Source organism: Chrysochloris asiatica, unplaced genomic scaffold (assembly GCF_000296735.1).
Source record: "Chrysochloris asiatica unplaced genomic scaffold, ChrAsi1.0 scaffold00032, whole genome shotgun sequence".
Classification (NCBI taxonomy): Eukaryota; Metazoa; Chordata; class Mammalia; order Afrosoricida; family Chrysochloridae; genus Chrysochloris; species Chrysochloris asiatica.
The window spans coordinates 6,158,359-6,173,330 of NW_006408550.1; the positions used below are offsets into that span (position 1 = coordinate 6,158,359).

Here is a 14,972-nt window from a genome sequence, read left to right on the forward strand (position 1 = left end):
GTTTTCGAGGCTTTAAATCTTTTTGTGAGCAGAAAGATTCATCTTTCTCCCTTGGAGCCACTGGTGGGCTCAAACTGTGGACCTTGTGGTTCACTTTCCAATGCTTATCCTATGGTGCTACCAAGCACCCCACATACATACACACATACATGGTGGTGGTTATGTGCCTTCAAGCAGCTCCTGACACATAGCAACCCTGTATTGCATTTCTGAAGCTGTAAATCTTTCCAGAAGTAGAAAGCCTCATCTTTCTCCCATGGAGCAGCTGCTAGATTCAAACTGCTGACCTTGTGGTTAGTAGTCCAACTTGTAACCCATTACGCTACCAGAGCTACTCAGGTACAAGTATACATATACATAAATATATACTTTTTAATTTTTCCCACTTGCTGTTGAGTTGATTGTGACTCGTGGCAGCCCCATGTGTGTAAGGGTAGAACATAGCTCCACAGGGCTTTTAATGGCTGTTGTTCAGAAGCAGATTGCTTGATCTTATGTCAAGGAGCCTGTGGGTGGATCTGAACTTTGAACTACTGGTTAGCAGTTGAGCACATTAACTGTTTGTCCTATCTACAAGTTCACCAACATTTATAGATTCTCATCTAAAAGTAAAGCACAAATAGTTGAAAGCTTATCTGTGTTCCATATTGCAACAAAAATAAAGCAAGTAAAATCTCATAAGGTTCCAAAACGTGGATGAGAAATGTCTAGGATAGCTAAATGAAGAGAGAATTGGTAAGCAACAAACATATAGCAAGTGGTCTGTTTCAACTTGGCAGGTGTTTTGCCAGGTCTTAAAGTCCCATCTCTGCTGGACTTCTGGGCACCAGTTGTCATCAGTGGAGAAGCAGTGTCAGTATCCTATCAGCACTTACTTGGGGGGCAACATAATGCTGTTACTACATTTGCTGTTGTTAGGTAGTGTCAAGATGGTTCTGACTCATAGTGACAGAATGTAACATTGCCCAGTTCTGTGCCATCCTCACAGGCTCTGTTAAGCTTGAGCACAATGCTGCTGCAAACTGTGCCAATCCATTTTACTGGGGTCTTCTTTTAGCTTACCCTCCACTTAAGCAAGCATGATGTCCTTCTCCAAGGACTGCATTTAGCAAAGGCTACTGACACCTTTTTCTTTTTGGATTTACTATTAGAGCAATCTTCTATCTAATTGTAAATTCATCTCTAACAAAATCATTATGGGTTACCATGCTGTTTTCATAAAGAGAATACAGTGTTTGAGATGGGGCAGAGAGAGACAGCATTTAATATCAAAAAAGTTACATTGTTGTCATGGTTTTCTGCAAACTCAAGCAGAGCCTGTTTATGTAAGACAGACAATGTCACATTTCAATATGAATTTTTGCCACTGAGAATTTGAATTCAAGTCAAAATCTCTCTCTGCACAGAGGACATGCAGAATGATAAATGCTGATGCTGCGTGGTGATGACATTGAGAGTCTGGACCTCTTCCCACCTGGCTCCTTGGGTGACTTCATAGCCCTTGCCAGGTTCCCAGAATGTTTTCTCCTTGCAAATAAGGTCAGATACGTGAGCAAAAGCCTCCACTTGAAACTGTAGCATCTGGACATCTAGATGAATAGATTATCTGATTCTACTCACAAATATAAAACGAAATCTGCTACATTCTAAAGAGAGCTATTTTAGCAGACTCAATTAGCCTTCAAAATGGAAAAGCTGCTTCTGTACTTATGTAAAATCTAATATGCCATATTATACTATTTGTTATTTCACCAAGTTTTTAACACATCATTTTAACAGTTCCAAGTCTATAAATGTATACTGCAGGAGAAGTCGTATTAGGCACATCTAATCAAAGTCAAATCCTGTGCACCTGGCAGTTTCACCACCATCACACCTGGGCATCTGGAAAAGACATATGGTACCCTTGACCTATGGATGGGTAGATGCCTGGAGAGTCCAGCCTTTATCCTGTGCCTCAAGTTGGTTGGAGAAGAGGAGGGAAGGAGAATCAGGCAAACATGGATTTGGAAAGTAAAATCCTTTATGCAAAAGGGTAAACACAAAGCTTGGGAGGGGCCTGGGCAGGTTTTCTTAAGAACTGCCCTTCATTTTGTACCTGAGATGACAGAGAGGAAGATGAGGGAGCAAACAAACGAGTTACATTGTACTCTCCTGGAACATGCCTAGCCATTCTGTCTGCCCCTTAAGATCCTTTTCCACATCTTTAAGCTTTGCCCTCAGGTTATTTCGTTTTTTGCTGGCTAAGGAGCTCTGGTAGCGCAGTAGTTATGAATTGGGCTGCGAAATTTATGGTCAGCAGTTCGAAACTACCGGCTGCTCCACGGGAGAAGGATGAGGCTTTTTGCTCCTGTGAAGTTACAGCCTTGGAAACCCTGTACAGGGTCACTATGGGTTGGAATTGACTCAATGGCACTTAACAACAACATGCTTAGTAAGAAGCAAAGGAGCTCTGGTAGCGTAGTGGTTACGAACCAGGCTGCCAACCTCAAAGTCAGCAGTTCGAAACTACCAGCGGTGCCGCGGGAGAAAGATGAGGCTTTCTGCTCACGTAAAGATTTACAGCCTCGGAAACCCTGTACAGGGTCACTATGAGTCGGAACTGACTCCCTGGTACTTAGCAACAACAATAACAATTCTTAGTAAACACCAATCTTATCAAATCCCAGAGATTCAAATATACACTTCATGTCAATAGTTTGCCACAAGTCTATCTAGATCTGTCCTCATTTCAGAGCACGATATTCAGCTCTCTGTTGATCCTTGGACATATAATAAAAAAAATGCATTTCTGTCACGTACATCCCAACTCATAAGGACCCTGTTAGGCAGAGGAGGACTGCCCCCCAGGGTTTCTAAAGCTGTAAATCTTTTTGGAAGCTGACTGTCACCTCTTTCTCCTGTGGAGTGCTGGCAGGCTCTAACTGCAAACCTTTCAATTAACAGCTGAACGCTTTAAACACGATGCTGCCAGATCTACTGGAATCAGAGCTTACATTCTGGTTTTACCTGCTTATCAGTTATTTAATTTGGGACCCCTTACTTAGGCTGCATAATTATAAACTTCAATCTTCATGTGTCAGCCTTGGAGCTCATGTCTTATCCCCCTGGTTGGCACATGGTAGATGCTCAAGGCATTTGCAGAGTTTAAATGAATCATGAAAGGTAAGATATGACTCTAGTTTCCAGAAACAGGATGCAGGTTAAATACACTATAGTACATCTATTCAGTAGACTGTTATATATGTAACTATAAATGAAAAGAAAAGAAAAACAGAATGATGAGTCCTTCACATAGTAACAGGAATCGACTACCAGGAGATTTTAAGAGAAAAAAGCCAGGTGCAGAATCCTACTTGTATCATGCTATCTGCCAGGTTCTGATGAATGATAGGGAGGAAATAAAAGCACCTTCTGTAGGTCGAGGCAGAAGACAGATGGGGACAGAGGTGAGAGTGACACTTCATTGCATACACCGTTAGGTTATTCTGATTTCCAAACTACATTAATGTATTACCCATTCAAAATTAATAAGAGCAGTAAAAATAAAGCTGGACTGAGAGAAGTTAATTCAATGGCAATGAAACAGACACCTAGCACTTGCAGGACCTAAACTTGAGATCAAACAAACAAAAAAAAAGACCATTTCATACTCTCCTCTCCCCCAATATACTGGGTCACAATTATCATCATCTTAAATGCCTTACTTGTTAGCGACCAAGCGCATAACAGTCCAGTCCTTTGGAAACATCTCTGGTCGGATCAATATTCGGAATACAGTGAATATTTGCAGCAGGAAATCCTTGGATAAGAAGAAAATAGACCATTTTACTGATTTTATTGCAACTGTCACCACACACAAACACAAAAGAAACAAGTAAGGTGCTACTTTCCAGAGTCATGAACATGGTCCAATGGTTCACCCCAGAGAAAGAAACATCATCCTTCCTGTTCCTGCCCCGGCACCCTGCCCAAATGTTCCTTTCTCTTCTCATACACAGTAGACATTACTTTTTACTTTTTTTACAAGCACTAAAAATTATAGTTTATGGAAATAAAATGGAATAGTAGTGAAAGAAGATTAACAAACAAATATAATCTCTTCCTTCTGTTATAGTATTCTAAACATATAGGCTTCTTAACCCCAGAGAACCGCTACTCTTTAACCTCTTGTTGTTGAGTTGATTTTGACTCCTAGTGACCCTTTAAGACAGAGAAGAATTGCCCAGGTATGAGGTTACCCAGGCAGTAAACTTTTACAGAAGGAAACTGTCACATCTTTCTCCCACAAAGCAGCTGGTGGGTTCAAATGCCAACCTTCTGGTTAGCAGCAGAGCACTGAACCACTGATACACCAGGGCTCCTTCTACTATCCTGTAAACAGGTCTCAATATTTAGAAAAATACGTTCACTTAAAAAGCATTGTGAACAAAAATTCATGTTTCTTAGAAAGTGTTGTAAAAATGCAGTCTTAGTAAGATGTGTGCAGGTTTATAGAATCCAAGTGAATTTGAATTGTTCTGAGTGGGCTATGCAGAAGAAATTCAAATGAGGATGTGAGTTCAACTGAGCCTAGGGACAAGGACTTGAAGGTATTCCTCACAGAGAAGCTCTGCCAGAGGGCAACAGTAGTCACTGGGATATTAGCTTGAAATTGAACACCTGGAAAATCTCTTGACAAGAAGCTATTGTCAAACATGAAAATATCTCTTCTTGATATCACTCAATGCAAAAGCTAGGACCAAAACTGGTGTTGCCCATGATATTTAGAGGGGGCTCAAAGAGCTAATTCACCACATTTAATAAATGAAATGAGGCAGTCTCTACTAAAAAAAAAAAAAAAAAAAGGATTGATTCAATTTACCTTTGATTCAGATATATTAACTGAAGCCACTTGATTTCTTTCCCTTTTTTTAAAATAATCTTAAGTGATACTAGGCAGACAGAATTCTATAACAATGTGATTGAAAGCAACAGGACGGTGTTGCTTAAAAAAACAAAATGCAAACCCCCCAAAGCATAAGAGTTTTATTTATCAAACTCAACAACACATTATGTTAAACATGTAAGCTGCCGGAATATAAGATTATGGCTGCCACTCATACCAACAGGAGAGAGAAAAAAATCTAAAAACATAACCATGTGGTAGCCCTTTTTTTTAATTTAAACATACTTTAACAGCTTCGATCAGGCCCATAAATATTTTGACAAGAATTTATTTTAGCTTCTTTGGCATCAACACATATACGTTTCTGTGTGTTGTATGGCATGTGGGAATGTGCCCACTAGGTCATCTGTCTTTAAATGGCCAGGTCTGCACAATTACCAGAGACAGAGTTTCTAAAATGGGCTCCAAGTAAGGTCAGACACTTTTTCCTCAGGCTCTGGTCTACCCTTGGGAAACTAAGATATTAGAACATTAAAACTCTGAGAATCCATTTTATATGCATTCCTAAAACTTTTTTTACTGTTTTTCAGTTGATTACTTGAGGTTTCCCAGACATTGACACATATGATAATCACTCACTCACTCACACACACACACACACACACACACACACAAATGTTAACTTCACATTCACATTTACTTTTCAATGAATTATATCTGGCTTTAGTTTCCTATCTTACTGAATTTGCTATGATGGACATCAAAGAAATGTCATGAAAGTGCATGCCATTAATTTCTGAAGTCTACAATTCATTAGGAATAGTATAAATGGATTCTAAAATACTGAATCTTCATCTTCTCTTCTAAAAACTTCTAACAGAATTGGAAATGAGGGACCCCATCCTTCCTCATTAGATATGTGTGTGTGCTTGCATGTGGTTGTAACACCAATTGAACAAAAGGTAAAATTAGCTGAAAAGTTTGACTAGAGGAGACAATTTTATAGGCTGGCAACTTTGTTCTGATTTTGAAGTTCTGGGGCCAAAAGACAAGGTATTCCCAGTAGTAGAGATGGGGTGAGAATTTTTAGGCTGGCAACTTTGTTCTGATTTTGAAGTTCTGGGGACAAAAGAAAAGGTATTCCCAGTAGTGGAGATGGGGAGGGACAACCTTTCTTGGCCATCTCACGGTCCTAGTTATCACACGACAATGAAAGGTCCTGAGACCAGGTCATGTTGCTTTAATGCCTGTATGGACATAAGTCTTTAAAAAAAAAGCCCCTTGGTTGCTTCATAGGAAATTTCTCAGGTATCCAGTGGAGCTACAAATACCTTACATAACCACTCATTTTTAGAAACAGTATAATAAAAATAAAAGAACATTAAACAAATCTAGATTTTTAAACCTGGTTCCATAATTAAGTAGCTCAATGACCTTGATTTATTTAATCTTTCTGGGATTTAATGACCCTTGCAGTTAAAGGAGATAAATACATTCCACTGTGTTGCTGCTAGTTGCATTGAACAGTTTTGACTCAGAGCAACCTCAGATAACAGAACATAATTGCCCCTTAGCATAGTCTTGGCTGTAATCTTTATGGAAGCAGATTGCTGGGTATTTCCCCCTTGAACTACTGGCTGAATTTGAATCGCCAACCTTTTGAAACTGGCTAGCAGATGAGGGAAAAGGTCAAAATGGAAGTCAGAAGAGACACTGAAACTTGCTCTCCAGCATAGAGATGCTAAAGCAAATGGAAGAAATGAGGTACAAGAAAGAAAAGAAAATTTCAAAGATCAGCTCGAGAAGATAAAGCCATATCTTATAACAAAATGTGCAAAGATCTGGAGGCACAAAACCTGAAAGGAAGAACACGCTCAGCATTTCTCAAGCTGGGGAAATTGAAGAAAAAATTCAAGGCTCGAATTACTTAATTGAAGGATTCTCTGGGCAAATTACTGAATGATGCAGAAAGCATCAAGAAAAGATGGAATACACAGAGTCACTGTACCAAAAGGAAATGATTAATGTTCGACCATTTCAAGAGATACCATATGATCAAGAGCCAATGATACTGAAGGAGGAAATCCAAGGTGCATTGAAGGAATTGGCAAAGAACAAGGCACCAGGATTTGATGGAATAAAAATTAAAAGATTTCAAGAAAGTGAGGTGGCACAGGAGGCACTCACTCATCTCTGCCAAGAAATTTGGAAGACAACTATCTGGCCAACTGATTGGAAGAGATCCATATGGAACTCTTGGAATGCAGAATCATCGGATGCTATCTTTGATATCCCATGCAAGTAAAGTTTTACTAAAAGTAATATAGAAAAGACTACAAAAGCATACATTGACAGAGAACTTCCAGAGGTTCAAGCTGTATTCAATAGAGGACGTGTAATGAGGGATATCATTGCTGATGTCCAATGGATGGTGGCTGAAAGCACAGATTATCAGAAAGATGTTTACCTGTGCTTTATTGACTAGGCAAAGGCTTTTGATTGTATGGATCATGACAAGCTATGGACAACATTGTGAAATACCAGTATTCCTGAATTGTGCTTATGAGGAACCTGTACATAGACCAAGAGGCAGTTGTTCGAAAAGAACATGGGAACACTGACTGGTTTAAAGTTAACAAAGGTGTGTGACAGGGTTGTATTCTTTCACCATACTTATTCAACTTGTATGCTGAGCAAATAATCTGAGAAGCTAGTTTATATGAAGAAAAATGTTGCATCAGGATTGGAGGAAGACTCATTAACAACTTGCCATATGCAGATGATACAACCTTAAAGTGAAGAAGACTTAAAATATTTACTGATGAAGATCAAAGAACACAGCCTTCTGTATGCACTGTGTTTCAATATAAAGAAAATGAAAATCCTCACCACTGGACCAATAAACAACACTCTTATCAATGGAGAAAAAAATTGAAGTTGTCAAGGACTTCATTCTTCTTGGATCAACAACCATCAACACTCACAGAAGCAGCAATCAAGAAATCAAACGACGTATTGCATTAGGCAAATCTGCTGCACAAGACCTTTTTAAAATGTTGAAGAGCAAAGATGTCAGCTTGAGGACTAAGATGCGCCTGACCCAAGCCATGGAATTTTCAGTAGCCTCATATGCATATTAAAGCTCGACACTGAATAAGGAAGACCATAGAAGAACTGATGCATTTGAGTTACTGTGTTAGAGGAGAATATTGAAAGTACCATGGGCTGCCAAAAGAACCAACAGATCTGTGTTGTAAGGAGTGCAGCCAGAGAGCTCCTTGGAGGCCAGGATGGCCAAACTTTGTCTCTAATAATTAGGATATATTATCAAGAAGGATCAGTCGCTGGAGAAGGATATCATGTTTGGTAAGGTGGAGGGTCAGAGAAAAAGAGGAAGACCCCTAGTGAGATGGATTGGCAAAGTGGCAGCATCAATGGGTTCAAGCGTGACAACGATAGTGAGGTTGGCCCAGGATCGGGCAGTGTTTCGTTCTGCTGTGCTTAAGGTCACTATGAGTCGGTACTGACCCAATGACACCTAACCAGAACAACAACAGCAGATTAGGGGCTTAATTGTTGAATCTTTGATGTTGTCTTGCATGTATTGTCAACTGTTAGGCAACAGATTTAATTTTAGACTCTCAGTTTCGATATTTTAGCATACTAAAACATGCATGGAGTCCTGGTATGGTACTATCAGATAAACACTGGACTGATAACCATAAGGTCAGCAGTTCAAACTCACCAGCCACCCTAGGAAACCCTATCTAGGGTCTCTATGAGTACAAACTGACCCAGTGGCACACAACAACAACAACAACAAAATGTATGGAGTCCTGGTGTGGTGCTGTATAGGATAAGCACGAGACTGCTAACCAGAAGTCTGGCAGTTAAAACCCACTAGCACTCCTTGGGAACCCTATACAATGTTGCTATGAGTTAGAATGGACTAGATGACACTCTACAAGAAAAAGAAGCAGAAGAAAATATATATGCTAAGTTTCCAGAACATTCCACTCTCCTCCCTGGCCTCCAAATACAGTGATATTTCAATGTCTGACCTCTCTAAGTACGTTTGAAATCTGGTCATTTTGATACCAAATACATGCTCTTAAATTAAAAAAGGCTTTTATTTCACATGCATAACTAGTACTAAGTAACAGATTCTTTTTAGAATTTAAAAAGAACATTGTCCTGCCTATAATAGCTGACTGGATAGCATAGAGAAACAAATGTTTCATATGCCACAATTTAAAAACTGGCAGCTGGGGATAAGTTTCCTTTTTTGTTGATTTCAAATAGCACAACACTATAACTTGGTATTCTTCATATCAGGGTTCAAAATAAAAATGAAACCGGGAGATGCTTCTTTGCAGAAATACCTCCTCAGTGCAAGAAACTTAAGGAAAAAAGTTTTTGTGAACTCTCCCCAAACAATGAAAAGTCCCATAGTGAATTCTAAAAATAATAATAAAAAAGAAAGCAAGCGCAGCTGTTCTGATTTTAGAAATAATCACCAACATTCACATATTCATCAATCTCAGGTGCTTACTATGTGCTTGGCACTGTGTCGGATATCTGCTGGAGGCACCTGGCAGTAAGATACATTCTTTTATTCATTCATGCAACAATATCTAGTGAATGCCTGCAACATGCCACATCACAGTAAGCTGAATGTGGTCTTTGTCTTTAGGGAACTCACAGTTTGATGGGAGAGATGACTATTAACCTAAAAATCACATTGGTACATTCAGCTGGATTAAGTCTGAGAGCCAGGCATTGCAGGCACAGGAGAAGAACACCTGCAAGTCTCAGAGACAAGAAAGAGCACAGTGTGTCACTTCATTGCTACAAAATTTCTCCAGAGGCAAAGTGGAGACACAGAGATACTGAGAGATTATATGCAGGGGTAGAAGCAGATCAAATCTGTATTATAGGAATATTATTTGACCACACAATGTAAAACTTGTTTTGTGTTTATACATGATATCATGATAAGAATGGCACAAGGCAAAAAAAAAAAAAAAAAGCTTATGAAACAGAATTGTGAGACATGGAAAGATAAATTATGAGATCATCAAACATGAGTAAAGACAGGCCGAAAAAACCCCAAAATAAAACAGACAGATCAGAACATTGTCTCCTTGTGCCAATGAACTAACTGACTGGAAAGAACTTTCTAGAAACATATTTCCTAATGTTTAGCTAACATACAGTCAATCTCTGGGTTACAATTGTCCCACTTTTAGACATCTTGTTGTTTGTTAGGTGCCATCGAGTCGATACCAACCCATAGCGACCTTATGCACATCAGAATGAAACAGTGCCCGATCCTTGGCCAACCTCACTATTGTTGCCATGCTTGAGTCCATCGATGCTGCCACTTTGTCAATCTATGTCGCCGGGGGTCTTGATGCTATGTAAATTTGTCCAACCCTGACGCTCAACAAATTCTTCATAATAAACAGCTGCATGTGCAACTTTTTAAACTTTTAAAACATCCAAAAAATTCTGATTCTTTTCATGCATGGAAAAACAAAAGAAAACCAAAAAACCCACAGTGCCATTGAGTCAATTTCAACTCACAGATCCTGTAAGTCTGAGTAGAATGGCCCTATGAGAGTTCCAAAGCTGTAAGTCTTCACTGATGTAGATTGTCACATCCTTCTCCCATGAAGCAGCTGTCCTTCTGGTTAAAAGGCAAGCACATAATCCACTGCAACACCAGGGCTCATTTTTTATGAAAGGTTAAAAGAAGCCATCTCCGCCTGTTCCAGTGTATCTACATACTTGACTTATTGACACATTTAGGTACAGATCTCTTTCATAACCTGGGGACTGCCTGTATAGTTAAATGCTATTTTTAAAATTTGCCACAAGTATCAGATGTGTAACAACCTTGAAGTGGGATGTGAATTCAATTACAGAGTGTTAATAATCATTACCACACTTAAATTTTATATCCTCATAATTAAATCTTTAACTACATTATATTTAAAAATAACTCCCAATGGTCTTTAATCTTCCAGCGCTATAGAACTATTTTTCTATAGTCAGTTCATTCAAATAAACACTACAAATCAAAATAACTGTATAGAAAAATATGGCTTGTGTAGTATGCAGAAATATATTAAGAGGATTCATTCACTGAAACAGGATTTAATGTACTGTACTTAGGAGCCAAAGACATAATACCTATAGTCAAGGAGTCCATCATCTTTAGCAACACAAGGAAACAGAGCAAACAGAGAGATAAAGACTATAGCTGCTGAAGGTTTCATCAAGAAAGTGATATCACAGCTGTATTCAGCCTGAGTTAAAATCAGGGAATGGAATTAATAGGGCTATGGAATTAGGCAATGGAACTGCAGTGGTTATGGAATAAGTATTTCAGGTTGACAAAAAGATTCAAAAGAATTAAGAATTATATACAGTGCATGGTTTGTTTGGGAAATCAAAATAATTTTAAATGGCTAGAGTGAAAGGTGTGTGGAAGGCAGTGGAAGATGATGAGGTTGGAAAGCAGTTGAACTTGGATCAGATGTGATGAAGAGACTGGGCCTTGTTTTGCAAGTAGGAAACATACATTTTTAAAGTTGGAAGAAAACTTGATAAGGTATGCTGTTTGAAAGCTAGTAGGCTTGCGTATGGGAGACAATGAAAGACTGTACTTTCAGAACAGGTATAACCTCATGCTTAGATCAAGTATATGCATATGTACATGAAAAGTCATAATCAACAAAGAACAGGAATTATATTATATATGCATGAAATACCAGGAAGATGGACAAAACCTTAGTCCCCAGTACAAGGTGGGTGTATAATAGAACATTACTGACTACAGGAGGAGAGAAAAACCCCTAATCACTACCTTGTTTTTGCTTTTGTTCATTTTTCAAATAATGCCATGTTCTAGAGAAGGGAAAAAAATTTAAACAATACAGAGCAGCAGCCATTGGGTCCTTGCTCCTACACACTCTGTGCTGACACTGTGACTCACGCCACTTTTCCAAGTACCTGGGTCCAATGGGAAGAAATGGCTCAGTGTTCACAGAGTCAGAAACCACTCTAACAGTAACCCTGGAGAGATGAGGTTCTTCACACAGGAATGGAGCTAAAACATCATTACTCTCAGTAGATTCTTGAGAACTTCACACTTTTCAAAATTCACCCGACTCAGAGAATCACTGGGAAATGCTAGGTCAATTCTTTCTTTGAATTATTTTTTAAAAAAAAAGGTGTTGGGGGGTGGGGAAGCAGTGACAGTAAGACTAAAGAAGAAACACCTGTTAATTTGAAAATTTTCAATATATAATTTATCATTATTTACTTCAATTTAAAATGTACATATCCAATGATGCATACATTCTTCATCCAGGGCTTTATAGCAATCAGGGCATATGCTTATAAAGATATATACACACATGTCCAGATGTTCATTGTAATGTCCTTTCTAATGTTTGAAAACCAGACACATCCCGAATGTCCATCAGAAGGGAAACAATTAGATTATATAAATTATATGAGGGGGTTTAAAAAAATTCATTTTTTGGAAAAAATGGTACTTCCCCATGGATTTTTTGACTCCTCCTTGTACAGCACCCGTACAATAAGGTTCTAAAGATTAGGTTAAAGGTCTCTATAATACTGATGATATATTATTGTGGGGTAAAAAGGTGTAGGCCCATATGAATATGAGTATGATCACATTTTAAATAAATAATATGTGTGTGTATCTAACATCGAAAGTAGTCTATAGAGATATATCCCTTTGTGTTAATAGTAGCTGTCTCTGGGGATTCGAGTATTCATAAATTTCTATGGACTCAGATAGAGTACATTTTAAGGTATTTCGTTCAATTTTAATTCTGATCTCAAGATTGAATGTGAGTATGAAAAGCATAATTATGTTCAGTCATTAGGTATATGCCAACTGACTGACTACTATATTGATACGATTTCCCCCAACCCATTTACTATTCTCTATGACTCAGCTTGTCAAATGTACCAAAGTAACTAAAAGATTATTTCCAGATATTGAAAAATCTTTCATTCAGTTAAAAGTCAGTGACCACTATCCACTATCCATGCAAAAATCTACCAAACAAACATGGCAGCGTGAGGGCTTCCAATTAAGCAAATATGGCCCAGTGACTGTGCCGGTTGCCTGATGATTCCCTACTGCCAATCATTTAAGCATCCTTCCATTATGATGGCTAGCCTGGGAAATTGTAGATGGAAGAGAAAAAATGGCACAATAAGGAGAGATGAGAGGCCATTCACCCCTGAGCAGAATCAACTTCTAAGCTTTCAGTGGACACTTCTGAAGGAACCATCAAAGTTCCCCAAATCTGAACAAAGATTGATTTTCATAAGCCTGATATCAATATTTGCTATGTAGTGTCAGCCTGTTGGACTAGCGAAGCTACTGATTAGACTAGAGCTGATACAAAATATCAAACACAATGTTACTTCTTTAGTCAGAGAACTGTAGTCAGAACTTCTCTTGGTGGTTTTTGAGGGATGAAACTAGCTACTATATTTATATCTTTTATTAAGGCAATGTTTGTAAATTTACTTTATTAGCATTTGTCTAGTTGTTCTTATCTCCTTAGTTATGTTATTCTGTTTCTACTGAATTTTGATGATAAGTATTTTGAATCCTATGTTCTTGCTCAAAATACGAGAGAACTGCTCTATTAAAAAATAGATGTGGATTAAATTGAGAAGAAAATTACTTAGAATGTAATGGTAACAGGTAAGGCAACTGTTAATGGATTATCTGAACAGTGATGGCTAAGAAGAAAAGAAACTAAAAAGACATATATTAAAGGAAATTTTTAAAAAGTCACTTACCCTTAGATCTTCTTTTGTACCGAAACTATCAAGAAGCTGTTGATAATGTCTATCTGTCATCTGTCGTAAAAGGGACAGGAGACAAGCAACAAACTCGCCCTAATTAAAAAAGAAAGAAAGAAAGAAAAAAGCATATTTTTCTTAGCAATGACTTTAGAGAATATCAGTAACTTACTCTGAACTGTCTTCAAATAGAACACTTAAAACAAAAATCAGTCTGATCTAAGATCACCCTGTGAAATCTTCTTAGTCTAATTTAGCCATAGTATCACAGCCAACATTTTCTCCCTGTGATGAATTATCATGCGCTTGGTATACACTTTTTTAAAAATGTAGAGTGAGTTTTCTACTGGATGGCAACATTGCACTTGGGAACTAACCCCCACACACTTAAAGGGGGCAAATCAATGAGGCCTCGTAACATTTATTGGGGGGGGGGTTATTATATTTTTAGTCATTATCCCACTTAAGCTTACTGATCCTATGTGGTAAGGAGTATACTACTTCTCAAAGGAAGGTAAAATGGGAGCTCACACGGGCAAGAAGATTTGGGCGGTGTGAAACAGCTACAAAGTGGCAGAGCTGGAAGTCATCCTTACCATTCCGACTCTAACATTCTTCCTGTAACTTCATGCAAACCACAGAATTGTACACATTCATTCATCTGGTACTATGGATGGCTTTCTTCAGAAATGCTATTACTTCTAACTGCTGTCAAGTCGGTTCTGACTCATAATGACCCTGTATAGGGTTTCCAAGGAGCAGGTGGTCAGTTTGAACTGTGGACCTTGCATTTCAAACAAATTTGCTGTCAGTCCTTATCCTACAGAACCACATCAGGACTCCAGAAATACTCAATCTCGAAAGATATTAACCAGCTGACATTACAAATTCTTGCCTCCTTAAATTAAAAATGTTGTTGTTAAGTGCTGTGGAGTCATTTTTGACTCTTAGCAGCCCTGTACAGGCTTTCCAAGGAGCAGCTAGTAAATTTCAACAGACAACCTTGTGATTCAAAGGACCTTGCGGTCCATTGCTTTATCCCACCGTGCCACACAAAGCTTTATTTCATCACGTCTTGATGACTACAATTTTTGGGTGTGCTAATGGAGCTCTGGTAGCGTAGTGGTTATGAATCGGGCTGCGAACCTTAAGGTCAGCGGTTCGAAACTACCAGCTGCTCCGAGGGAGAAAGATGAGGCTTTCTACTCCCGTAAAGATTTACACC

At 38.5% G+C, this 14,972-nt stretch overlaps 1 protein-coding gene across 1 annotated transcript in view; it reads right to left on the reverse strand.

The window, feature by feature from the left end:
- The window catches only part of DOCK4 (dedicator of cytokinesis 4), a 360,754-nt gene that overhangs the window by 114,977 nt on the left and 230,805 nt on the right, over nt 1-14,972 (reverse strand). Inside the window, exons 25-26 of the mRNA XM_006859354.1 lie at nt 13,745-13,843; nt 3,708-3,802 (exon numbers count right to left, since the gene is read on the reverse strand). Of these exons, the coding sequence (XP_006859416.1) occupies nt 3,708-3,802; nt 13,745-13,843 (194 nt within the window). The remainder of the gene's footprint in view (nt 1-3,707; nt 3,803-13,744; nt 13,844-14,972) is intronic.